The 26252-nt window shown below is 42.5% G+C and overlaps 3 protein-coding genes across 10 annotated transcripts in view; 2 read left to right on the top strand and 1 right to left on the bottom strand.

The window, feature by feature from the left end:
* PLEK2 (pleckstrin 2) lies at window positions 1-12266 on the top strand. The gene is made up of 9 exons (XM_079952379.1): window positions 1-543; window positions 2601-2762; window positions 4498-4679; window positions 5739-5830; window positions 6707-6894; window positions 7568-7669; window positions 8932-9015; window positions 9923-10001; window positions 10901-12266. The coding sequence occupies exons 1-9, from the start codon at window positions 496-498 to the stop codon at window positions 11026-11028; spliced, it is 1065 nt and encodes a 354-aa protein (XP_079808505.1). The 5' UTR covers window positions 1-495; the 3' UTR covers window positions 11029-12266.
* Window positions 12267-13293: 1027 nt separating this feature from the next.
* LOC307202665 (galectin-related protein A-like) lies at window positions 13294-21277 on the bottom strand. 5 transcript variants are annotated; one of them, XM_079952832.1, is made up of 5 exons: window positions 21143-21277; window positions 19509-19601; window positions 15710-15798; window positions 14246-14420; window positions 13294-13603 (listed from the first exon to the last, which is right to left on the bottom strand). In XM_079952832.1, the coding sequence occupies exons 2-5, from the start codon at window positions 19533-19535 to the stop codon at window positions 13460-13462; spliced, it is 435 nt and encodes a 144-aa protein (XP_079808958.1). In that variant the 5' UTR covers window positions 19536-19601; window positions 21143-21277; the 3' UTR covers window positions 13294-13459. The 5 variants fall into 5 exon arrangements, with proteins under 5 accessions (XP_079808958.1, XP_079808957.1, XP_079808956.1 ...); XM_079952831.1 differs by lacking the exon at window positions 21143-21277 and adding an exon at window positions 21006-21112; XM_079952830.1 differs by lacking the exon at window positions 21143-21277 and adding an exon at window positions 20518-20981.
* ZFYVE26 (zinc finger FYVE-type containing 26) overlaps window positions 21140-26252 on the top strand; it is a 49956-nt gene continuing 44843 nt past the window's right edge. For 3 of the 4 annotated variants that reach the window (XM_079950356.1, XM_079950355.1, XM_079950353.1), the window contains exons 1-4: window positions 21140-21276; window positions 22532-22729; window positions 23480-23558; window positions 25081-25170. In XM_079950356.1, coding sequence (XP_079806482.1) covers window positions 22539-22729; window positions 23480-23558; window positions 25081-25170 — 360 coding nt within the window. In that variant the 5' untranslated portion in view covers window positions 21140-21276; window positions 22532-22538. The remainder of the gene's footprint in view (window positions 21277-22531; window positions 22730-23479; window positions 23559-25080; window positions 25171-26252) is intronic. The other variant, XM_079950354.1, reaches the window with a different exon arrangement.

Raw genomic sequence — 26252 nt, 5'->3', positions numbered from 1 at the left:
GTATACTGGACCGAGTCCAAGTCCTGTGGTAGCCACAGTGTTTGTCCCTGGTATGTTGTAGTACATGGAGATAACAATAAACAATATATTAAAAATGGAAATGCCCAGTGAACAAAACATGGGAACCTCCAGTCCTTGGCTTCTATATACAGAAGGTCTGTCTCCTTCCTGTGTTGTATAATCCGGATGGCTGACTAATATCTTCTGAGTCATTCAATGAGCTTGATCCATTCACATTTCTAGGGGAAGTACTGCTATGGTACAATTACCTTGTTAAACTTTCCCTGTTTTGTATTCCCTTAAGGACAGGTGATCTCCCAGTGCCAGCTCACTATTTGCCTATTGTCTCCTGGGTAGGGAGGGGTGTAGACGTCACAGCAGAGGAGGAGGTGGTTAAGAAAACAGTCACTGTTTTAAAACTCCTCATGCAGAGGGATCGGCTTGCAGTTGCCCGCAGACGTCTTGGAAGGCACATTCACCTCCTACTGGATCAGAATGGAGGAAGGGAGTGGAATTCTGAAGGAAGGCTTTCTTGTTAAAAAGGTAAGCTGCAGTCACAGGCGATGTGTACATTACCAGCTTAAAACACAACTAGTTTGTTCTTTTTCTCAGCTTCTCTTGCTGATTTGGGGGGAAATGCATCAATAAGCAATGTTTCATAAGGAACGACAAGATATATATGGATTGTGGCTAATGGCATGTGTACACCACTTCCCACATCAGTGGTGTGAGAGTCCCGGAGGCAGAGTAAATGAATGGGAGAGCACACATGGCCACGGTAGTAATGTGCAGCCACAGTTTTATCTCTAGGTGATTTCAGACTTGCAACCTCCTCTTTAAAAATATGTTTGCCCTCGTTTGGGAAAGAGAGTGAGCTATAAATGTCAGAAGTAAATAACATCTTGCCAGATTATTACTTTTCCAACATGAATGTCTCCCATAGCTAGGCAAAGGATGTATAAGGTTTAGATACTGCTCTAGAGTGCTGTGCTAACATTCTGCTAACATTCCTCTCTTGCTCTGACCTGCAGCATCTTATTCACTGTCAGGTCCTGTCTTGCATGCATGCAGATCTCCTCAAGATCCACCGCTGCTGTCCTCTTTTATTCTTGTCTTGCTTTTCAAGCAGCTCTCCCTATATCCTGCCCTTCTGACCTAGGGTGCAACAGGTCAGAACAACAATCTAGTTCTTCTTGCTCTACCTGTCTGCTCATCTTGATCTTTTGCCTTTTATTGTGCACACTCAATTTATGGTAGGAGGGCTCCAGGTTCAAAATGTAGCCCAAGTTATTCAAATTATCCTTTTGCAATATCTGAAATATACCACCTCTCTTAATCTGTCATTGCCTTTATCAGATTTTCAGAAGGGCCCTAATTTCTAACAATTTATCCAGTCCAATGTGCTTTCTCTATGCTCATGTCTAAGGGCCAAATTGCACATGGTGCAGGAGATAAATGAATGAATTTATTTTCTCTACTTCAGAGAAGCCACAGAGTTTCTAATTTGATTGGGCATTTATTCTTTCTCCTCCCCACCATGCTCTTTCCCTGATCTAAGTTGCCCCCAGAGGTTTCCATTAGCCCCACTAAGGGGAAAACAGGAAAAATGGAACAGAGACTAGGTAGTACTGCAGTTGGCTGACAGAGCCATCTGCTTGGGGGTAGAGTGAAGAACATAAGCAAAGAACTTCTGGATCAGACCAAAGGCCCAGCTAGTCCAACATCTTGTTTTCACAGTGGCCAGCCAGACACCTATGGGAAACCTGTATGAAGGACAGCTCTGTCCATTGTGCTTCCCAACACCTGATATTCAGAGGCAAACTGCCTCCAACAGTGAAATGTCCTGTCATGTTGTTGAGATAGCAATATGCTGGGTAAACTAAAAACAGATGAGAACTGCTGTATGGGACTTGAGAGCATTGTCTGAAATCTGGGTTTTTAAAGCTAGAACCCCACTCCATGCTATGTATGGTTTGAATCCTCTCTGTTGTAAAAATCAAAGCTGAGGAACACCAAAAACATGTCACTGCCTGAGGCAGAGTACCAAATAATGCCTACCCCATGCTAGGGCCCACCACTTCAAAAAGTATTGGATTCTGCCCCCCGCCCCGCCCCCCCAAATCTATTGAAAAAAATAAATAAAAATCTACTGCCCTTTTGAGAACCACTCATGTCTAGTGACTGTAAAACTGAATTTGGATCTGAGTGTGACAAATCTATTTCATTTCTGCCATGGATTAGTTGGGGTGAATCAGCATCTTTCCCATTGAAATATAGTAGTTAGTGCTTTTCCCCGGGGGTACTAGGGTACTCAGTACTAGACCAGGTTATTGTGCTCATACCTGTAATGACTGCCTGGGAAACTGTGCTATCGTGTAAAAAGCTGACTTGTGGAATCACTAAAATACATTTGGGGAAACCTTGGATTTGTGGAAAAAAGGCAAGAACTCGGTTTAAAGTCCTACCAGATGAGAGCACATTAGAGGCTATATAAATTATAAATCGAGTGCAATGAGTAAGACGTTCATGAGTATGCAACACCAAAGCAGATAATAAATGTTGTTTATTATGCACCTAAGATTGACACTTTTTCTTTGCAGGGACATGTTGTCCACAACTGGAAAGCAAGGTGGTTTGTTCTTCTCCAGGACAGACTGCTCTATTATAAAGTTGTGGGAGGAAAGAAAGAGTCTTCTCCAAAGGGCAGGATTATTTTGGATGGCTGCACAATGACTTGTCCATGTTTGGAGTATAACAGGCCGGTATGTCCAATTCTCTTCCCATTTGGTATAAATTACTGTTTCTGTGTTGGCTCTAGAAAATGGAACGTATTAGAAGGGGGCAGTGCTGGTACCATGAATTTGTGTGTCGTATTAGCTAGGACATTCTCCCTTTAGCTAGGGGTGAAGAGCAGTGTTGAAACTGGCTACTAAGCTCTGGAAAAATGTTGTGAGATCCTATCACAAATCTTACATATTTTCTCTAGTTTAGCTAGGAAAGGCAAGTGATAGATATACAAATCATACTGTATTTTTAAAAATTGAACATATTATAGTACTCAGACATCAAAGCAGCACACCTGAAACCCACACTTATCCTTAATTTCCAGGAGATGGTAGATAGATAGATGATAGATGATGATGATGATAGATAGATAGATAGATAGATAGATAGATAGATAGATAGATAGATAGATAGATAGATAGATGTTGTAGTAAAGTTGGTATTATTTAGAAATTATTCTTTGGTCAAGTAAAAGGAGTGAAGCCTTGTGGGAGTTTCATCGGCCACAAGGACCCTGGGAAAGAGGTTGTGTATCTTTAAACTCCAGACTAGCAGGCTCCTTGGCGTGAAAGGTTTATTGGGATGAAGGAAGCCTTGATTTAATGAAAGGGCTGACACCTGGGTCTAAGAGTGTGAATATCCCCCCCCCCCATGATGTTATCTGTCCTTGAATTGCTTGGGAATGTGTATCTGCAAAGTTTCCACGGAAGGGAGGAAACCCTTTGATTTGAGTTCTGAATTCTAAATTGTCCCAGCTGCCAAGGGGTAGATTGATTGACTAGCAAGCCGGTCATTGGTGAATTCAAATATTAATTAAGACTTATGATTGGCTTGAGAGTTACGACGCAAAGTGCGAATTGTGAATAAAGGATCAGGAAATTGTTTGAGAAGTTGCTCTTTGCCATTGCTCACTGCAATCCGCATGGATGCCCGGATAGCCATCGTTTCGTCTTTTGAAATGGAGATCTTCAAAAGCCTTCAGTCTGCGGATTCTTGAAAAGATTTCAACTATCCTATTTGTGTTAGGCTTGTGAGTATGTTAGTTAGCTATACTATGCAACGTCTTTATTTTTTCATCTGTGTCTTTCAAAAGAAGTGCCTGCTGTTTTAGCATGTTTTTTATGTTATTTTAAAATAAACCTTTTAAAAGAGAAACTGGTTTTAGTTTTGTGTGCCTTCCCGGGGGAATAGCTAAGTCCTAGCCTTACACTTGGTTACGCTATACCGTAGAATTTCTGTCTGCAAGTTTGTGGAAACAACTTGTGGAGTGGGGGATAGCCTGGATAACGGATCACAGCCTTCTCCCTGGGTTGTGATTCTGGGTCCCCTGGAACAGAGGGAGTGGTGGCAGCCCTACCGGGTCGTTTTCGTTCTGTTTTGCAAAAAGTAATGTACCTGCCAACCCTGCCCTAGGAAGCCTAGTCTGGCCGGAGAGCAGAGACAGGCAAGGGAGGGGCAGGCGGTTGGGGGACAACATTACTACGTTACTACATGGTGGCAGCGGTGGGATACTGCTGACCCCCTGACGTTACTACAGATGTGATAAATAAAACACAGGTAGATTTGTCATGTAGTTTTACCTGTGAAAATGTTTGATCACATCTGTTTATGACCAGAAAGGTAAAGCTGTTCAAGGTCTCTCAAATTTCTGAGTGATGCACTGATAATTTCTAGCAAATAATTTAATGTTGTTTCTTGTGGGTTTATTTGTAGTTGGTCATTAAACTGAAGACAAAAACAAACACAGAGTATTTCCTCGATTTCTGCTCTCGAGAAGAGCGTGATGCCTGGGCGTTGGATATAACTGGTGCTATTCATGCTGGCAACCCAGTGCAAGTCCAGCAACTTCACCGCATGAAAAATTCCTTCAAACTGCCCTCAAATATCAGCCTGAAGTAAGTGTTAAATAATGCCTCCATCTGCTTTCCTGCAATTTGTGGGGTGTGTGTAGCCCAGTTTGTACATAACACTAAGCCAGACTGTGGCTAAATGTGAACATGCTCATTGCAAATGTCATGGCTGCTTCACTTTTCCCCCAGTTCTGCTGCTGTGCTACCTGAAGCTAAGCCATGGTTTAGTTTACATTACGTCTGAATCCAAGATTGTGGTTTGTCTCAATTCGGACAAACCATAAGTTGTAGCCAAGGTTTGTTTGGGCTAACCACTCATGGTTGTTAAGGAGAAGACGTTTGTGGGCTCCCCACGGCCATCTGCTTGGCTACTGCAGGAGAATAAATGCTCGACTAGGTTGACCTTTGGTCCGATTCTGCAGGGCTGCTCTTATGTTTTTATAGACCTGAGGCTCAGGCGACTCTCTGGACCGTGGTGCCATCAGGGCAGGACTTTGGGGCAGAAGCTCAGAGCTCCACTTCATAGAATGACCAGGAGGACCCCAAAGGCAGCAAGGCTGGTTTACCGCATTTTGAAATGAAGTAATACGCCTTACCATCTAAAGAGGGACCCCACTGGAATATAATTAAGTCCCAAAACTGAGCTTACTTGACAGCAACATAGAATGAGATGCATTCAAGCAAGGGCATAGCACTGTTTGCCAGCACCCAGGGTGTGTGTGTGTGTAGAGTGCGCTCATCTGGCCCTTGCCACCACCACCAGGCAGGCACCCACATGTCAGGCAGGGGAGGGACATGTGGAGGGTGAAGATTACCCCCCGCATTCCCCAGCCTGGTTCGCCTGCCACCCCTGATTGTGCATCCAGGGCAATTGCCCCATGCCGCCTTCCACTATGCCACTACTTGACTGAATCAAGGATACAGGAATCAATGGTACTCTCCTGTGTGTAACTGGAATTGCCTTCCACTCATGCCTGAGGTCCTTTCGATCGAAACTGTGCTCTTTATTGGCTGTATGAATTGAGACAGAGGGATTTGAGTCCCCTCACAAAACCGGATTCTCTGTTTTCTTAAACATTAACCTTTTTGCTGGTTTTTTTCCAGTCACATTGTGGACAAAATGCATGACAACAGCAGTGGAATTAAGCTCACACCCAACACAGAACAAGGCAGCACATATAAAGAAAGTTTTACAGGTAGGCAAACCTCATGTTATTAGCCTCCTAGTACTTCAATAGAATCTGATGCAAAGGAATGTTGTTTTCATTATTAGGGCACAGCCCTGGGACATGAACAATAAGAGCACATCTTCAGTGATTTCTCTCCCATTAGTAGCTACAGCCAGACCTCACATGCTGGTGATTAGATGGAGGTACTTAAACATTAGTGGGAGTGGCTTCCAAACCTAGTATTTGGAGTGTGGGGTGGGTAGCTAACATGGTGCCCTTCATATGGTGTTGAACTACGACTTCCATCAGCCCCAGCCAGCTAAACAAATGTCTAGAGGTGATTGCAGTTGGTCCAACTGCAGTTGGAGGGCACTACATTGGCTACTCCTGAATTGCTTTAGGACCAGAGGATTTGGGTTCAATTCCCTACTTGGCTGTGAAGTTCACTGGGTGACTTTGAGCCAATCATGGCCTCTCAGCCTAATCTATCTCCCTGGGCTGTGATGAGGATGAAATGAAAGAGGGAGATCTGTCTACACTGTACTATGCTCCTTAAAGGAAAGGCAAAATTAAAATGGAGTCCAAACACCTCTAATTTTAGGTATCATTTATGAATAGTGTGTGTGAGTGCTTCACAGAATTGTAGAGTTGAAAGGGTCCCCTTTGCCTGCAAAATGTCTTGGGCTGGCCTAGAATGAGAATAAGGTTATCCAGAAAGACAGTGCTACCTGCCAAGTTTATGAAAATGTGCATGCAAATGTCTGCTCTTCAGTCAGGTTAGATTACAATTTAAGACTCATTTCTCTATTAGAGGATGAGTACTGAAAACCTCTACCTTCCTTGGGAATTGACTGGCTGCTTGCTGTTTTTGCTCACCTTGACAGCCGCCTTTATTCTTTTCAGGCTCTGTGCTGGTTGACTGGCTGATTTCCAATAGTTTTGCAGCCTCCCGTCTAGAGGCTGTCACCCTGGCCTCTGTGCTGGTGGACGAAAATTTCATTAAGCCTGTGGGAGCCCGCAGTGTTGAAGCCATGAGGAATGGTGATTTGACGGAGCAGTTTTTGGATGACTCTACAGCTCTGTACACATTTGTAAGTGATGGGATTTCTGGGAGTCTCCTTTCTGCATATGAGGACACCAAAAAACAACAACAGGAGCGTAGTGTGCATATGCATTGGGGAGACTGATAGGAAAGATTTGCAATAAATGAAAATCAGGCCAAAAGATAACTTGAGCAAAATCTTTCTAATGCTTTCTAATGCTATCTGACTAATACAGTAGTTGGACTTTGGGTTGGGTGTGGACGTGCAACAGGAAAAGTTTGGCGTTTATCTGGATGCAATATGGGAACAGCTCATTGTACCTGCCATAATGAAACTTAATTTATGCACTTCTGTGCCTGTTTATTAGTGAGGGGGCAGCAAAAGGCCCTCTAGGCCTCTCCAGCAGCATTATTTGCTGGGAGTGGTGGCAGCAGTGCTGAGACCTGCAATGGGTGGTTGTGAGCCACCTGCCTAGGGGTGACATCAGTAGTGGTGGGCCCTTTAAGAGCACTGGGATCCTAGCAACTGCCTGAGGATACTGAGTGCTGAGACCATCCCTACTGTTTATCGTGTCTGGCAAAAAACTGCTTTGAAGATGGGAGTTTCTATGACTGAGGAGTGAAAGTTCCATGTTAAAGGAGGAAAGGAACACTTCTGTATTTTGTACTCATTTTGCTACTGCTACCCCCAATTTCCCCAATATCTTTAATTTTTATTGCAGGCAGAAAACTATAAGAAGAGAACCACCTCCAAAGAAAATATTCATCTTAACATTATTGAACTGAGTGGCACCATTTTAAAACAAGGATTTTTAATAAAACAGGTGACCATGACTTCTGAATCATGTTGGCAAGTGGAGAATGGGAGGCAATGCTGTATTTAGTGTCTTCTTAAGCTCTTTTTAAAGAAGAAAGTTGGGTAATAAAATTAAATAATATGGGTTGTATCTGCTTGTACAATAAACTTCCACTTGTCCAATGGGACTTCTCTCTCCCCTTCTGCTTGTGCCCACCCTCGAAAACTGCTCCAGTTCATTGGGGGAGGATCTGGAGCAGATCTGAGGGGGGGGGCACATGAGGAGAGGAGAAGGGAAGGGGAAGTCTGCTGACATACTGTTGAATACAACCCAAAGATTACAATCACATGAACAGTGTTGCAAAAGAGTGCACATAGGACCAAATGTATAGAAAAAAATGTGGTGTTCTATGCCTAATACTTCAGTAGGAAATATATATATGCCTTTAGTACACTAACTGGAATCCTTCTTGCAGATATGCTGCCTTTCCTTTAGCAAATAATGTTTGAGGTGGAGAATAATTGAGAAACACAATCTTTCACCTGATGTGGTACAACGCAAAAAGCACTGGACCTTGTGATATTTCTGAATGTATGGTTTAGCTTTCTGTGTGACATAAGAAATGCTGTTCAAATCATAATCGGCAAAAACAATTTTCTGACCAGGAAAGCCTTTGATCCCCCCCCAACACAGAACTATCTATACTGATTTCAAATAGTTTTGTAAATCAGGTTGTTCCCCCACACACTTCAGTGCACTGAAAGTTAAAATGGAATTAAGAGACTATTGTGAAGTGCCTTGGTGAATAGTGAGGTCAGAATTCCCCACAAGGATTTGTGCACCAAGTGATCCTTTTGAATTGTCATTCTCAGCAGAATTCCAAAATAATTTGCACTAAAATCAGATCTTCTATGAAACAGCGGTCCCACTGTGTACATTATTATATTCTGATTCTGAAGCAAATTTGGTTCTCAAAGACAAGCATTCAAATCTAGCCTACAGTTGCTATTCTTTACTTGTTTGAGCTAGGAAAGGAAGTTGATGTAGTGACTTAGCAAAATGCACAATGACTTCAATTCTGCCTTTGACAATGTTTCTTTGTCTAACTTACTTGGCTATGACAATTATTCCTCTCGGCTAAACCTGTTTCACAGGGCTGTTGTGAAGATAAAATGTGGTAAAACAGATAACGAGAAATGTCTCAGTGTATGCAGATCTACAGGCCATTTCAGAAGGACAAACTGAGAAATGGAAGGTGAAATGGATCTATTAATCTTTTCAACTTTTAGGGACACAAGAGGAAAAACTGGAAGGTGAGGCGCTTTGTCCTGAGGGCTGACCCTGCTTTCCTACACTATTATGACCCCGCAAAGGTGAGATCGTGGACTCCCAATACATAAACTATCTCATGTCTTGTGTGTAACTTTTTGGTAAAATAGATCTGAATTTTTGTGTGCTTAAGTTAGAATCATGTGAGGCTGAAACTAAACCTCTTGTGGCTAACAAATGTGGCATCCTGGTGTGTGTGTGTGTGCATGTCGTGCCCCAGCTCCCTCAATTGTAGGGTCAAGCACATGGCGCTGTGTTTTGTTCTTATGCTAATTAGGTTGGTTGCTGGAGTTTGGTCTGTGGCTGTGCGCACACCATATATTTAAAGTACATTCAGAGCACATTATTTCCTTCAAAGAATTTTGGGCAGTGCAGTTTATTCCTCACAGATTTATAATTTCCAGCAGCCCTTAAGAAACTACGGTGCCCAGAATTATGTGAGGGAAAGAATCTGCTTCAGAGGTATAATTCACAGCCTGTGTGAATTGGATTTATGACACTCCTGGGTTGATTTTATCAATTTATTTATGATTTCATTGAATTATATAATATGTGTTGGTTTTGTTGATCTTGCTGTGTATGTTGCCTAGATAATGTTTTTATTAACGCAATTCATAAATGGAATCAACTAATAATAATAAATAATAGATGGACAAACTGTCTGATGCAGTATAAGACAGCTTCCTAGGTTCCTATAATTCTCCCCTTATCTTTAGAACTCTGTTATTAAAACACTTTGGAGGAAGACATGTATAATTTTTTAAAATTAAGATACTATCTCTTTACATAATTAACACCTAGAACCTCCAGAGGCCTATCCCAGAGAGGAACAGGCTGGGACAAGATTCATGTTGTGCTGATGTGGCCAGCTACTGCATGTCTTGCCAAAGTAAAATGTGTTGCATAGAACATATAATTCATATTCCTTTGGACTCTTTCCACCCACTATAGGAAGATAACCGACCAGTTGGGGGATTCTCTCTCCGTGGTTGCCTTGTCTCAGCATTGGAAGATAATGGAGTCCCAACAGGCAAGTATGAACCTAGCAGTTCCTTTGGTTGTGGAGCTCTTCACATGTTCCTATCTTATTTATGAATAAAGTTTCGTGTGAATCAGCTGCTTACACTGGGAAAGCTGAAGCCATTTCAGATATTAGGGCCTGGGCTCCCAGCTATGGGAGATTAAGTGGTAATGGTGGTGGGCATAATGAAATCCACGAATTCCACACCCTCCTATTTTAGTCAAATCACACCTCCCCTGTAGGTTTCCAAAAACAGTAGTTTAGGAAATTGTCATAAAGTTCCAGGGGGCCAGGCCCCGTTTGCCCCTTCTCCAGTCTGAGCACCAATTACGGCACCTTGAAAAAGGGCAACTGTGACAATAGGACTGGCTGTAACTCTCTTGATTATAAATAGCTGGCTCAAGCAGCCACATTGCCAGATTAAGGACAGTATAGCACGGAGAAAATAAGTGTTGCTTTTTTGGCCTTTCATGGCACTTGGGTAGATGGGAGGTCATGTAAAGATAAAGGGAAGAATTCAACATCACATCACTCTTCTGATCAGCGCAAGCATTTCTGCTTTTCAGATGAAATGGTACACCCTTTCCCCTTCTGCTGTTCTAGGGATTCTCCCAAACCTCCAAAGTGGATTTGGACAAGGTGTGTGGGTGTTCAGGCAGACAAGAGGAGGAAGAAACCCACTGTGTTAGCGGGAGCCCTTGCACTAGCTTCCGCTAGCAGACCGGGTTAGCTGGATCCAGATGCAAGCCTGTATTCGTATCAATGCAGTGGTACACTCTCTTATCAACAAAAGCAAAACTGTGTTGAGTTATCAAACTCTCTCCCTTGTGAGATTTTGCTGTTACTGCAGCAATTGTATTGTCCCTGCGCCTTGCTAACATTCCCCTCCCTTTTCCTTTTTGTTGCAGGAGTGAAAGGGAATGTGCAGGGCAACCTCTTCAAAATCATAACAAAGAATGACGTTCACTACTTTATACAGGCCAGTTCCAAGGCAGAGAGGGCAAGCTGGATTGAAGCCATCAAACAGCTAACATAGACTTTTGCAAATTTCTTATGTGGACAAAACCACTGACTTGGATCATCGCTTTGGGGGTAATATAATGGTTGGTTTTTGGGGTGCATGAGTGAGTTGTTTCAGCCAAACATAAAGCCTGCATCCAACAAATCTACTTGGGCCTTTACCACACTTTCCTTATCTGAAGACTTGTACATTCAGATTTTTAAAAAAGTCATTTCCTGTATGTGGTCCACAATACTTATGCATCATTTTCCCTAGAATCATTCTGGGAATTCTGAATATTCAACCAGGTACATTCATCTGAGTAAAGCTAAATCACATGACACAGAGTTGGACAAACCTAGAATGAGGACATCAAGCTTGGAAATTGAACTGGACCTCTGCCATCTGCTTCCATTCACCTTCACAGCCCAGAAGGATATAGGATGGGATTCACCTAACAAGCCCCATCAGAAGCCCTGCATAATGATTCCCGCTTGTGCAATGGGTCTTTCTCCCCTTTCTTCCTCCCATTCCCCCTGAGGTTGCCTAGGGGTGTGTGTGTCAAGAGAACACCCAGAATAGCATGCAGGGGGAGAAGAGCAGGGGAAACTCTTCTGCCTGTCAAGAAGAAATACTTGTACAAACGGAAGGTTCATAATAGTGCAACACTGAATTCCTTCCATAGTGTTACTGATTTACATCAATATAATTTCTTTGCCAGCTTTGAGATGGTTTTAAGCTTCAGTTCTGTTTTTTTATAGCATATTGTACATTTTTAAGCCGGCCTATTTGTGTGTGACCATATGAAAGTTCATGTATAGAGCCCACTGGCCAGTTTGAGTTCTTGAGAACAGTTCACCTCTTACAAGCAGAAGTGCCTTCTGCCAGAAGGCAGAGGAAAGGGGGAAATGGCAGGTCCAATATTTTTTATGTTGTGTTTTACCTGTGGGAAATTAATTTCTGTAGAGGATAATGAGGCTAGATGTCTCAAGATGGGTAACTCCTGCAGTTTGAACTGCATGCCAAATATAGTATTTTCTTTTCTTAAGTAAAAATGTCCCATGAAACACTTAAGAAGCTCTGACACTGAGGTTTTGCAGAAGGTAATTACCATATTTAAAAGTGATATTTGGGGTATGTTTTAATGATCTTCCATATTTTTTGTATGATCTTTTCTATGATTTGTTTGTATTTCCGATTTGTTTATTTATTCTGTAGCTGTAAAATTGCAAAAAAGTTTTTTTTTTTAAAAAAACAACAACAGTGATGAGCCACTTGTGGTATGCCTTTAAATGTTAATAATTTCAAAAGCACAAGAGACTTGCTGACAAGCCTCAATTTGGCCTATGGATTTGGTTGTTTGTGGAAAACAACTTTATATAATAAAACTCAACAGTCACAATCAGAGGGAAAGATGATGTGCAGTTGCTGCATTTGGCTGCCGGTTCAAGCCTAAGCACATATTTTTAAACACTATAATATGAAACCCTCCCACTCAGTTCTGAAAATTACTATTTTCTGTGCATCCAACCCATCATACCAAAACATTTGTGTGATCCCAAATGCACCCACAGAGAATTCTATGTGTTTTCTCTGAAGTCATAGAGCAAGGATGGGGAATCTGTTGCCCTCCAGATGTTGTGAGACTCCAGTTTCTTTCAGCCCCAGTCAGCATAACCAATGGTCAGGGATGATGAGAGCTATAGTCCACATTCACCATCCCCTTCACATAGGAAAGCTTGATGAGAGCTGTACCTTGAGGCTAATTCATATAAATTCTGTATATTGGCTTCTTAAAATGCAACTGTTAGGCAAAAGGTGCATGTAAAGTCCTGTCTTCCTAGTCTGATCCACCCTTATGTGGGGGCATGCACACAATGTGGAATAGGGACTGCTTTATTAGGAATGCTCCTTTTTCTCACCATATTGTTTTTTTCATGTTGTCATTGCATGACTGTCCACACCAGAAATGGTTCAGATCAGGTGATGTACAGCTAGGAAAAAGTACAACTACATATGTGCTGCCATTTACCATATGGTAGCTTATCATAGGCTGTGTACATAGTCTCATTAACTCTACATCCTCCCACTGCTGGTTTAGGAAATAGTGTACACATGATGATAGCTACGCTTCAAATCTATCCTGTCATTTCTTATGAAATACTGTGTTCTGATGCGTTTCCCCTCAAACCAGCTTAATCTGAATTGAGAAAAAGAATCTGAGTTTTAAGCCAGTGATGTGTAAACAGCTATAGACAAAAGTGCTGCTTGCAGCTGTAAAAGAATGCACGTTGAAATATATTGCTGCAACTTATCAAGCTATAATAGGGTTATTTATAGAGCTCAGCCTTCATTTAAAATCTCAAGAAGCACACATAAGAGCAAAAGTAAGGAACAACATCCAATGGCATAAGGAGAACATTTCTTCACCAACCAAGGGGAGATAGGGGATTATATATTCTTTTCTTCAAGCCACTTTGGTGAGCTTGATGTCTCCGGAGATTTGTAAAGCTGTCACCCTTTGCATAGGCTGCACGCGGTGAGTGAAACTGCAGAGCTGACGTCCATCAAGCAAGACCCGAATCTGCTGATGCTCGCACAAGAGCTCCATCTGAAAAAAACAAAGGAGATCCATGGGTGGCAGGGGCAGAGCCTGACAGCAATCCCAATAAAGTTGGGCACCCACAAAATAATGAGTCGCAAGCTTATTGATTTTAATGGGACTTGATTATGCGTAGATGCTTTTGAAAATGAATTGGAAATACTACACTGGAAGTCCTACTTAAATGACAACCATATTTTATTATGACTTGACAGCCTAGTAATATCTTCATAAATAAATAAATGGTCTTCCTTTTGATCCTGTAAATACAAATGGAGCAAATAGAGGACATGTTTATTACAAACACGACCACAACTTTAGTCCCAAGCTCCTATAGTTAGATGATCAGAAGAGTTGAAAGAGAAAATCTGCCTGAGGCCTTGGAGAGCTGCTGTCAGTCAAAGGAGATAATAATAATAATAATAATAATAATAATAATAATAATAATAATAATTTATTATTTATACCCCACCCATCTGGCTGAGTTTCCCCAGCCACTCTGGGCGGCTCCCCATCGAGTGTTAAAAACAATACAGCAATACAAAACTGAGCCAGATACAATACAAAACAATACAATACTGGGCCAGAGGGTCTTAGGCAGTTTATATCATTATCTATATATCTGTCTCCCATACTATCAAGTAAAATTACCTTAAATGATTCCCCTGCTGTAAATGGGAAGTAAGGAATGGTATTTTCCTCTTTACCCCATTTCCCACCAATCCGTGAATTCCGGACAATGGATTTCTCAAGAAAGCTGACCGCAAGCAACAGCCCAATGTCCAGATTGGCATCCAAGGGGTCACAGAGCAAAGTCACTGAAAAACTTGAAGGAATGAACATGTGATAAGTAACAATTCAGCAATCTAACATGATAGTGAGCTCAGTTATCACATGCCATGGCATTATAATGTCATATTTGTTTCCAGGGTAAGTATGGCCTAGTCTAAGGATGTGAAACCTGTGGCCCTCCAAATGCTGTTGAACTGCAGCTCCCACCGTCCTTCACCACGGGCCATGCAGACTGGGGTTGGCCCAGCAATGTCTCTGGAGGGTCGCAGGTTCTCCAACCCTGCATTAAATGCTTACCTCCAGCTGCAATTGGAGAAAAATAGCTAAACTGCACTGGCCTAGACCCTGAAAAAGCATTATGAGAGCTGTCCAGAAACATACATCAGATATGACACAGAGCCTGCCTTTTTAGTGTGACATCATCATAGAGCTCTGTAAGAAACAGCACAGATATATGCGGCGATGATGCATTGAGCATGGCTACTCAAGCAAATTTTAAACAGCTCCAGACATGCAGATTAATTTTCCTTCAGCACCAGGGGTGATGGGATAGCTTTTTGCAGTGCACATAAAGCAGCAGGCTAGATTAAAGGGACAAGGCAGAACAAAACAGCAACAGAACGAAACAGCTGGAGGCTACAGAAGGAGTTGGGTTCCCGCTTTCTGCCTACTGGTAGGGCTGGCCCTGTGCATGGGACATTATTCTGGGAATGCCTCCTCTGGGAACAGCTATTTCTCTTCCATCTTTGCATCAGAAGTGTTGGAATGATCCAGTCAAACAAACAATTATAGCAAAATTACGACCCATTTCCCCTGCCCTCCCAATGGGAAGGATGGAAGCACACAGCACTGGCTCATGCGGAGGGGCAATAGGGAGCCTTGGTGACAGTAGAGGCAATTCTGTGATGAATCAGGATGATTCAGTGCTCCAGCCACAACTGAAGCAGAGATGGGTCAGCAAGTTTACCCATCCCCAGTGAAGGCGAATTGGAAGAAGCATGCAGAGTTCCAGCAGGCAGCCACCTTTTTGAGTGATTACTTTGGGTTCACAGGAGACTTAATTATGGAATCATAGAATATTAGAATTGGAAGGGACTAGTGTCTGGATGTGTGAAGTAAGAATGGTCAGTTATGCTCTGTTGAGCTACAGTGCTCAAAAATAGTGAATTATGTTCAGTGCTCCTCTGATGTTCTCCATATTGACAATACCATCCCTCCCTTTTTGCCCAGCTAATGCTATTCCTCAATAGGTCTGCACCTATGAGCAATTATCGCCAGATACATCCATGAAGCAGCTGCTAGAATGCCGGCTGACACACTTGCCTCTTGGGGGCAGGGCATATTACCCCCATAATAGTGATTTTCATGGTTGGCCTTAGTCCTCCTTTAATCTCACCGACGTATTTCTCCACCTAATGGGGGAAACAATAATTCTGAATATGTGTTTGAAAATGACATCTGTACAATAAAATACAAAGCTGCATATTTTTCTATTACTAATAGTAATACAGGAGTTTTCTTCCTAGGTGTACCTGTCTTTTAAGCTTTGCATTAAAAACAACAACATAGAAATCTGTCTTATACCAAATCAGACTATTGGTCCGTCTTGCTTGGTACTGGAATAATGTGACTGGCAGTGGCTCTCCAGGGTTTCAGACAGTGGACATTCCCAATCCTCTCTGGAGATGCTGGGATTTGACCCTGGGACCTTATGCATGCAGAGCAAGTGCTCTACCTACAACTGAGCTACAGCCTTTCATCCAAAGAGCCACCCTGTAGGAGAAAGGAAAATGGATGTGAAGCTCAAACCTTTTAACTGGAGTTCACTGAGGGTTACACCCAGATAGCTGTACACAAGAACTACCTTGGACTGTAGGTCTTGCTGAGGATTGCACTGCCTCATGAAAGCATTCCTTTACACCTGGGGCCCACAATGTGGGCACTACATCATTTTCAGACAGCCCCCTTGGCACTTGTCAAGGCCCTGACCCCTCTCAATTTTTTAAAGTAGTTTTTTTGGCTTTTGGTTGGTTGGGGAGCTGACTTTTAGAAAGATTGCCTGCTTTTTTTTGTCTCGGTTTTATTTGGGAGAGTTTGTGGGGAGGACTAGGTGTTTTGCATGTTATGGGGGTGGGTGAGCATCACCTGTTTTTCTTCCATGAAATGGATATTTATGGTACCTCCAACAGTTCCAAATGTACCCTCAAGCCCGAAAAGGTTGAATAACCTCGTTTCACACTTGGGTTACTCTAGACCAGGGGTAGGCAAACTAAGGCCCAGGGGCCGGATGCAGCCCAATCGCCTTCTCAATCAGGCCCACGGACGGTCTGGGAATCAGCGTGTTTTTACATGAGTAGAATGTGTCCTTTTATTTAAAATGCATCTCTGGGTTATTTGCGGGGCCTGCCTGGTGTTTTTACATGAGTAGAATGTGTGCTTTTATTTAAAATACATCTCTGGGTTATTTGTGGGGCATAGGAATTCATTCATATTTTCTTTCAAAATATAGTCCAGCCCACCACATGGTCTGAGGGATAGTGGACCAGCCCACAGCTGAAAAAGGTTGCTGACCCCTGCTCTAGACTTAATAAATGTGTAGTGAACAGTCAGTGTAATACAATGCTTACAATGTCAGACTGGAAATGGAGACCTGTGGCTATGTACACATAACATATATTTAAAGCACATGACTTCCCCCCAAAGAATCTAGGAACTGGAGTTTATTAAGGGTGCTGGAAATTGTTGTTCTGTGAGAGGTAAAGTGCTTCAAATGTATGGTGTATACACAGCCACGGAGTCAAATCCTAAGCTATGAAGCTCAATAGGTGACCCATCTCTCTCTTCCTTAGCTACCTCAAAGGGCTTTTGTGAGGATAAAACTGCAGGGGAGGACACAAGCGATGAAATGGGAAATGCTGCCCCTGATCCTAAAGAAAGTGTTGTCTCCACTGACTTTCATTTCAAGGAAGCCAAACCCTAGGTAAGCACTGGAACTCCTGGAATTTCTCACTACTCAGAGATTGGGGTAGCACATAACAATATGCCTCTTATTTCAGAACTATTGTTTTTTTATTTATATGCTAAAGCATGGTCTCTGGTTGTAAATACTTTGACAGTTTTTGAAACATTACAATCTCCTCCCACCCTACACCCACTGCCAAATCCTGTTTAAGAGAGATGGCTACTCAGCAGGGATAATGCACCTGTGGCCCTCCATATGTTGATGTATTAAAATAACCATTGGCTATGCTGGCTGCAGCTGATGGGAGCTCTTGAGTCCAACAACATCTGGAGGGTCAAAGGTGCCACATTCCTTGCTCACTAGAGGCATAGCAATCCTTCATTGAAACCTTCTTGAATACTCCATGGACAAAACCACTAATCTCGTATTCAGGCATAACTTTGAACTCTTTCCCTCCAGTCCTTTGGAGAGATGGAGTGAGGGGACCTATCGCATGAATACTTGCTAGACAATGAAAAAGCACTGATCACAGAATGGAATGTAATCTGGAATGTGTGAAATGTGTGTCCAAACACCTTCCAGAGCAATAATGAACTGCCAGTACAAAAATGTGCTGTACTGGATGACTCTTAAGCTGTGCACATGACATTTTATTCTAGAATCAAAGGAGACTGAGTGCTTGTTTTTCTCTACATAGTACACAAACAATCTAGATCTACTATTTGCTCCTGAAAAGTGCTTCATTCCAAAAATAAAAGCTCCTTGCAGATTGATTCTGTACTGCACCACAATGCCTGCACAAACACCAAGCCATTTGTAGCACAAAAATATAGTGTTTTCTCAGTCTGGAATTGTTCATGCTTGTCTTTAGCATGCAGCTCTCAATCTAGATGGGTGTGGTTACTTGATATGCATTTTTAAAAGTTTTCATGACCGTCATTGGTTATGCTAAAGCCTCACAGTTGGAAAACATTTTCCATTTTCAATTTAACCAGTTATTTCTATAGAATCTTAATCTTAAAATGCCATCCGTAGAAGTACTTTGCAGTAGCTTTTCTTATGCAGCCTGGTTCTCAATGGATTTACTCAGAAGTAAGTCTCACTGCGGGACTCGGGTAGTGTGGTGCTGTGGGTTAAACCACAGAGCCTAGGACTTGCCAATCAGAAGGTTGGTGGTTCGAATCCCCGCGACAGGGTGAGCTCCCGTTGCTAGGTCCCTGCTCCTGCCAACCTAGCAGTTCGAAAGCACGTCAAGGTGCAAGTAGATAAATAGGCACCACTCCGGCAGGAAGGTAAACGGCGTTTCCGTGCGCTGCTCTGGTTGTGCCAGAAGCGGCTTAGTCACGCTGGCCACATGACCCGGAAGCTGTACGCCGGCTCCCTCGGCCAATAAAGCGAGATGAGCACCGCAACTCCAGAGTCGGTCACGACTGGACCTAATGGTCAGGGGTCCCTTTACCCTTACCTTTAAGTCTCACTGCATTCCGTGGCAATTTATTATTATTAAATTTATATCCTGCCCTTCTTGCCAAGGTGGCAAATGATTTTTTAAAAACGAAAAATAAAAATGGACTTAAAACAGTTTCAAACATCTAAAACAATAATGTTATCTCACAACTAATAATTTCATGGTTGGCAGGAACTGCAGCCTTGACTGACACCTTTCACTGACATAGTCACTTAAAATGGGTAGAGAATCGCTTGGCTTATTTACAATATGGTAACTGCGGGAGGCAGTGGAAGACAGGAGTGCCTGGCGTGCTCTGGTCCATGGGGTCATGAAGAGTCGGACATGACTAAACAACAACAACAACAAATTGGGGAAAATGTATGCTGCTGTACTCGCAGAGGGGAACAGACTGATTCAGTTTGTCTGGCCTCCCACTCTATGAGCCCTCTTTTTCTTCTTCTGATTTCAGTGCATCAGAAGCATTTAATAGCACTCTGTCTGAACAATGTGGATGCTGCAGCCAAACAAAGACATTTACGGGATTAGCACTGGCAGGCAAATCCATATCTGATATTTTTTTTCAGGATTCAAAGAGATGTAACATTAAAATGAATAAGTTAAATAAAAACTCATTCACCTCTTCCTCTTTACATACTTACACAAATAAATAGGCTTGCAGGAAAGTAGAAAGTAGGTTTTTCAATACTTACAGTTGTGCACCTGTCATTTTCTGTCATTTTTTTTGGCCTGTTACACTCAGGACTGCTTAGAAGTCTATGGAAAAAGTTTTGTTCTTTTCCTGCCTATAAGCAAAACAAACAAAAGAGCCAGAATAGAGGATGTAGTGGGGAACATTATCTGTAGCAAACACCAGTTAGACACCACCCATGCAGATAGCTGAGTCACACAACAGTCAACATCTTCAGATGGATGCCGGACAGAATAAGAGGGAAGAATATTTGACATAATGCTTTGGGAATAGGGGAAGTTGTTCATTTTGCCATTGATCAACCAGTAAGTTTCAAAGACTGGCTTCAGAGGTGCAAAAACAACAACAGTTTTTATACATATATAATAGAGGTTATACTTGTACCCTTGTCACATACAATGGCATATAAATAAATAATGCCTGGAAGTACATGAAATTCACTGTGTTGAACAGCACTAAAACTGAGAACAAGGCTGAAATAAATTAGTTCACGATCAGACCTGAATGGTGAAGTAAACGGCACCCAAAGAAATGAAAATTTAACAAGTTTTTTCACCCTACACATCACAATCCTATATAGTCAGAAGCAAGTAACACTCAGTTTTGCAGGACTTACTCCCAGGTAAGAGAGATTGCAGTCTTCATTGACCTAAAGAGTTATTTGCTATTAGAAGCTCTAATAATAAACACTGTAAAGAGTCACCTCCCTCCAAAGGGACTAGATGTATTCACATGTAATGTAGGTCTCACAAAGGTATTTCCTGAAATATACGTCCTAGATTCTCTGAACTGCACTGCAGGGTTGTAGTAAACTACTGTACTCTCTTCCACCCTCTTAGCAATATGAGTACAACAATATTAGACCACTTAGCCATATAAAATACCCCACATTCTCTTGATGATTAATTTTATTAGCATTAATTATTGGCATGTTAACTGTTTAATATGTTTGCAAAGGTTGGGGTGACCCATTTTCTTGATGTAAAAGATGACTTGGAGAGACTTACTACCTTTTGTTTTTGGGTGCACAGGCCCAATCACAGCTACGCAATAACCCTAAATCTCAGAATTGTTTTCTATAGGGCCACAACCATTTCTCCGTTGAGGTCGCCTCCAGACTTCAAAATGAATCAAGAAGTTCCAGATAGTAGGTGTGTCAGTCTAACATTTTAGTCTGTGTGCTTTGCTTTCCTAAATGTCAGTCAGTTATTACTTGCTTCATTGGCTAGCAACATTAAAATATGACAGTAGGCTACAGTAGCTTTTTTAAAAAAAGAATGGCTCGGAAGGCCTACACGTTTTGCCTGATGAGACACTAGCTTATTTTATTTTTTATAACGAAAGCTAGGGATCCGGCCAGCTAGTGGAATAAAGGAGCACTGTATGGTAAATCTGGGTAAATCCCAGCCAACCGAACTAGAGAGGATGAGGGAGAACGTGATCTTCGGATGAATACAAAATTTTAAAAATCAGTAAATAAATTGTACGTTATGCGGACCACGAGCGCCCGTCTTTCCAGACACGTGATATTTTTGCCCGCTTCAGAGATGGCAACTGTTGGGCTTCGTTGCCCTAGAGAAAGATGGCGTCCCCCTTGCCCAATAAGCCGGTTGTTCCGCCTGTCGCTTCGATCACCTGATTAGCTTTTCAACATGGCCGCGGCAACCGGACTTGATTCTGTCTGGGAGTGCAGGTAGCGCTGATGACAGTAGGATAAGCTCCTGAGGCGAGGCGAGTATATTCTACTGGCGGTTGGACCTCTCTTCCAGGTGGGTCCTATGCGAGGCACGAGTTGCTGGTTCGCTGCCTGCGCTGCCTTTGCATGCCGGGGGAAAGTATGCGGAGGGTGGGGGCGAAAAGGAAAAACTCCGCTGGGTGAAAAGAGACTCGGAGGAGGACGCAGGAGAGCCTCCTGCCGGGGGTATTTAGGCGGAGAAGTTCACATGAGATGGGCACGGCAGCTTGCTTGCCGAGACGAGCGAGGAAGGCACTAGTAGACTGTTGCGGGTGGTTATTTAAATATAGCCAGGCTTTTAAATTAACAGTTCCCCACGTGATGAGAGTAACCTTTTAGCAAAGTTGTCAAGTATAAAAAGCAGCCACGGAACGTCAATGCTACATTCCTTTGCCCTCTTTGGAGTTAGCTCTACTGAGCTTGTTTGGTGGGACGTAATTCTGAGTGAAGGTACCTACTTTTAAGCTTGATACTTGAATAGTAGTGCCCCTCAAGGTACTTCTTTAAGAAACTGAAATGTGAATTGGAGCAAGTTGCATGATCAAGGGGGGCTTGATTCATCATAGAGTAGCTGGGCAAAGTTTATTTGGCAGTGGAAAGTTTCCCACAGAGCAGTTAAGTCGAATGTGGCACCATAAGAACTGTTCAGATAGAATAAATGAGCCTTGCTTTATTAATGAGTCCACTAGGTGACTTAAAGTTTTGGGGGGTTTTTTTAACCTGCAGGAGTAATTCTTGCTGGGCTAAAAGGTTTTGCTCATCTTAATGCAGAATTTGCTAACTCTCTCTAGCTCAGGCTCAACCCCACCCCCCTCAGAGATTTCCATATCCTCACAAAGATTTAACCCCTTTTTATTGTTTCCCTTGCATCCATACTGTCCCCTGTATTTCCACTGAAGATCAGCTTAGTCTCTCAACTTGTTATTGTTAGGCCTGAGGGAAGGCTAGACACCTGCAGTTTCCACTTTCCTGTTTTCACTCTCATCTGTTTACCTGCAAATGTTTTGACGGATTTTCAATGGGCAAAACAAGACAATTGCTATTCTTGTTATTTTATAAAAGTGTTTGTTTGTTTGTTTATGTGGACAATCAAATATATTAGGTTAGTTGTCTGTCCTGCTAGACATTCTAACTTTGTGTGGGGAAAGACTAAAGTTCCACTTCTAGACATGAATCTTTCTGTAAATTTCCATCTCTCATTTTAGGAAGTGCATTGTAAGTGAATGTTTGACAGATATGATTTAAGAATAGGACCTGATGAGTTCTAGTCTTTTGTTTGCATTTTGAAGCAGGAAGATGCATCCATTTGGTAAGGAGGAATCTGCATCCCTGGAACGGCTCTTCTGGTTTTTTTGTGATTGTGTGAAGAGGGAAGACTGGGAACTTGCACAGGCCTGCATTCCTCAGTTACACCGGTGGCAGGAAGATGGCTGTGAAAAAGTGGAAAGGATCCTTCATGCTTTAATAGTCTGCCCTTCTCATCTAAGGTGAGCACTACATTGACTTTTGGTAACTAACAGTTGAAAGTGTGTGAAAAAGTTGCAAGTTTTAAAATATTACAGTGCAGTCTTGTACATAGATGCACCAAAGAAAGTCCCATTATTTTCAGTGGGGCTTATTCCCAGGTAAGTGAATGCAGCCTTAAAGTATGTTTTGAGTGTGTTCCTTATTAATTTCAAAAGGGCAGCAGTGTTAATCTTTTGCAACACAAATAACAAAGGTTATTGAGTAACAAATTTACTATGATATTGACTTCTGTCAACTCCAGTTCACCACTGGATACATGAAGTGTTATCCTGAATAGTAGGAACATAGATATTTGCAGAGGGGAAGAGTGATTGTGAACTTTGAGGAAAGAAGGAAGTGGAATGCAGAAATGTGAAGATGGTAAGAATTACATAACAGGGACGATTCACAAAAAACAATGTTTGAAAATACAGGTATCCTGACATTTGTAAGTCAGTTATCACAAATGATTGTGGCAATTCCATAGACAAGGAATAGTACTGAACCTCTTGATATACTGCCATTTACTGCTTTCATCTTGTAGTCTCCCTTTGAATTTCCTTTGTTCAAGAATGGATTCGATTGTGGTAGAGCTTTGAGCACCATTGCTTTGGGGGGTTATGAGCTGCTCTTGCTAGGGCTGCAGTTCAAAGCAGTTCAAAAGTTACTGAGATTTCTAGATAAATGAATTTAGTATGGAAAATGACTAATTTGGGGATATCTCCTTGTAGGTGTGGATCGAACCACAGTCCTCAAAAACTTGCTTGGTTTTGGCTCCTTGTTTTGCAGACGTGGCTTGCATGGGAGCAGGTAAAAAAAATCTGTTCCATTCCAGTTAAGAAAATAAAAAAGGTAAAGGTACCCCTGCCCGTACGGGCCAGTCTTGACAGACTCTAGGGTTGTGCGCCCATCTCACTCAAGAGGCCGGGGGTCAGCGCTGTCCAGAGACACTTCCGGGTCACGTGGCCAGCATGACAAAGCTGCATCTGGCGAGCCAGCGCAGCACACGGAAACGCCGTTTACCTTCCCGCCAGTAAGCGGTCCCTATTTATCTACTTGCACCTGGGGGTGCTTTCGAACTGCTAGGTTGGCAGGTGCTGGGACCGAGCAACGGGAGCGCACCCCGCCGCAGGGATTCGAACCGCCGACCTTTCGATCGGCAAGCCCTAGGCGCTGAGGCTTTTACCCACAGCACCATACTTCTGTCCTAATTTGAGAAATTTTGTAGCACCCAATGAAGTTTGAGAATTGCTGCTGTTTTAGTAATTACAAAACAAATTGGAAGGCTATTAAAAAAGGCTTTGGCTATGACCAGGCATGGGCAAACTCGGCCCTCTAGATGTTTTGGGACTACAGCTCCCATGATCCCTAGCTAACAGGACCAGTGGTCAGGGATGATGGGAATTGTAGTCTCAAAACATCTGGAGGGCTGAGTTTGGCTATGCCTGGCTATGACTGTAACATTATGCTCTTCTTCAATTAGTTTGATAGTGCAAGTCCTGTTGATATTCTGAATGGATAGGCCACAATGCAAAATAGCTAGCTCTGTTCAAATAGCAAAACGATGCATATAATGATGCTTTCTTTTCAATTCTTGCAAAACGCCAGTGGCAGTTCTAAGTTTTTGATGTTCCTGCCCTTGTTCATTGAAAGGCAGACTGACTTGCAGAACTTACACAGATATAGATTCTGTCATGGGGATAAAGTGATAAGAAAATCCTCTGCTTCGTTTCTGTGTGCTAAGTAGCTGGCATAGTCATAGGAGTTGACTCAGTAAGAAAGTTGGCAGTCTTACTGAACCAGTGGGCAAAAACATTCTTTTAGATTTGGCAATGCCCCCCGCCAAAAGCACCACCCTCCAGCTCTCTGCAAGGTTTCCATAAATTGTTCCCTTAGATTGTAGCTGTCATTTTTTAAACTAATTGAACCAAATATTTAGTTTATAAGTACTGGCAAGTAAAAGGTGTTGGCTGAATGCCTGTCTATTTGAAATTAGTCTATTTGAGCAGGAAGTATCAAAGTAGACTAGGAAATAAGTTGCAATCTCTCCCCACCTCCTAAAAGCTTTAAAGCATCTAAAATGTCTACCAAGAAGCTCTCACTAGATATACCGTACTTTTCTGTATATAAGACTAGGTTTTTTTACTCTAAAATAATGTTAAAAACGGGGGTTGTCTTCCCCCATTTTCATCAATTTGAGTCCCCCCAAATAGGGGTTGTGTTATACATGGGGGGGGGGGGGGTTATACACAGAAAAATACGGTATTTTATTTGCATACCTATTCTAATACATATTCCAATTTCTTTTCTCTCTCTCCTCCAATCATTCCAGAAAACAGTTCCAGAAGCTCTCCAGAGAGAAACTGAGTTCTTGCTTCTCCTAGAAGAACTAGAAAAGGATGTCTCACATGCTGTTCTAAAGGTGTGATTGCTTCTTGAGGGTGAACTTGGTTCAACAGGTGTTACATTTAACGTTGCTCTTATGTGTGCAAAGCTCGTGTATGAACAGCGAATTCAGCTGAGCAGTACAGCCCTGAGATAATTCCAACTCCTGGAATTCATATGAAATGTGGGGTGATCCAGGAGTTAGCTGTGATTCAGATGAGCAGTCACCACTTCAGTTGTTGGTCCGAATCCATGCCTATTTCATAGAATCATAGAATCATAGAGTTAGAAGAGACCACAAGGGCCATCGAGTCCAACCCCCTGCCAAGCAGGAAACACCATCAGAGCACTCCTGACATATGGTTGTCAAGCCTCTGCTTAAAGACCTCCAAAGAAGGAGACTCCACCACACTCCTTGGCAGCAAATTCCACTGTCGAACAGCTCTTACTGTCAGGAAGTTCTTCCTAATGTTTAGGTGGAATCTTCTTTCTTGTAGTTTGGATCCATTGCTCCGTGTCCGCTTCTCTGGAGCAGCAGAAAACAACCTTTCTCCCTCCTCTATGTGACATCCTTTTATATATTTGAACATGGCTATCATATCACCCCTTAACCTCCTCTTCTCCAGGCTAAACATGCCCAGCTCCCTTAGCCGTTCCTCATAAGGCATTGTTTCCAGGCCTTTGACCATTTTGGTTGCCCTCCTCTGGACATGTTCCAGTTTGTCAGTGTCCTCCTTGAACTGTGGTGCCCAGAACTGGACACAGTACTCCAGGTGAGGTCTGACCAGAGCAGAATACAGTGGCACTATTACTTCCCTTGATCTAGATGCTATACTCCTATTGATGCAGCCCAGAATTGCATTGGCTTTTTTAGCTGCCGCGTCACACTGTTGGCTCATGTCAAGTTTGTGGTCAACCAAGACTCCTAGATCCTTTTCACATGTACTGCTCTCAAGCCAGGTGTCACCCATCTTGTATTTGTGCCTCTCAGTTCTCTAATCTGTCAAGGTCGTTTTGAAGTGTGATCCTGTCCTCTGGGGTGTTAGCCACCCCTCCCAGTTTGGTGTCTTCTGCAAATTTGATCAGGATGCCCTTGAGTCCATCATCCAAGTCGTTGAT

This window comes from Podarcis cretensis (genome assembly GCF_951804945.1).
Source record: "Podarcis cretensis genome assembly, chromosome: 1".
NCBI lineage: Eukaryota > Metazoa > Chordata > Lepidosauria > Squamata > Lacertidae > Podarcis > Podarcis cretensis.
The sequence above is the reverse complement of the archived record's forward strand: the minus strand, read 5'-3'. Positions and strand labels throughout refer to the sequence as shown.

What these genes read in the sequence shown, in the direction of transcription:
- LOC307202665 (XM_079952832.1), bottom strand. Translation starts at nt 19,535, where the DNA reads ATGACAGAAAATGACAGGTGCACAACT. An exon ending in AAAATGACAGGTGCACAACT is followed by an intron (nt 15,799 to 19,508) that starts GTAAGTATTGAA and finishes TTCCCCCATTAG; the next exon opens with GTGGAGAAATACGTCGGTGA. An exon ending in ATATGCCCTGCCCCCAAGAG is followed by an intron (nt 14,421 to 15,709) that starts GCAAGTGTGTCA and finishes CATTCCTTCAAG; the next exon opens with TTTTTCAGTGACTTTGCTCT.
- PLEK2 (XM_079952379.1), top strand. Translation starts at nt 496, where the DNA reads ATGGAGGAAGGGAGTGGAATTCTGAAGGAAGGCTTTCTTGTTAAAAAG. An exon ending in GTTTGGAGTATAACAGGCCG is followed by an intron (nt 2,763 to 4,497) that starts GTATGTCCAATT and finishes GTTTATTTGTAG; the next exon opens with TTGGTCATTAAACTGAAGAC. An exon ending in CCCTCAAATATCAGCCTGAA is followed by an intron (nt 4,680 to 5,738) that starts GTAAGTGTTAAA and finishes GTTTTTTTCCAG; the next exon opens with TCACATTGTGGACAAAATGC.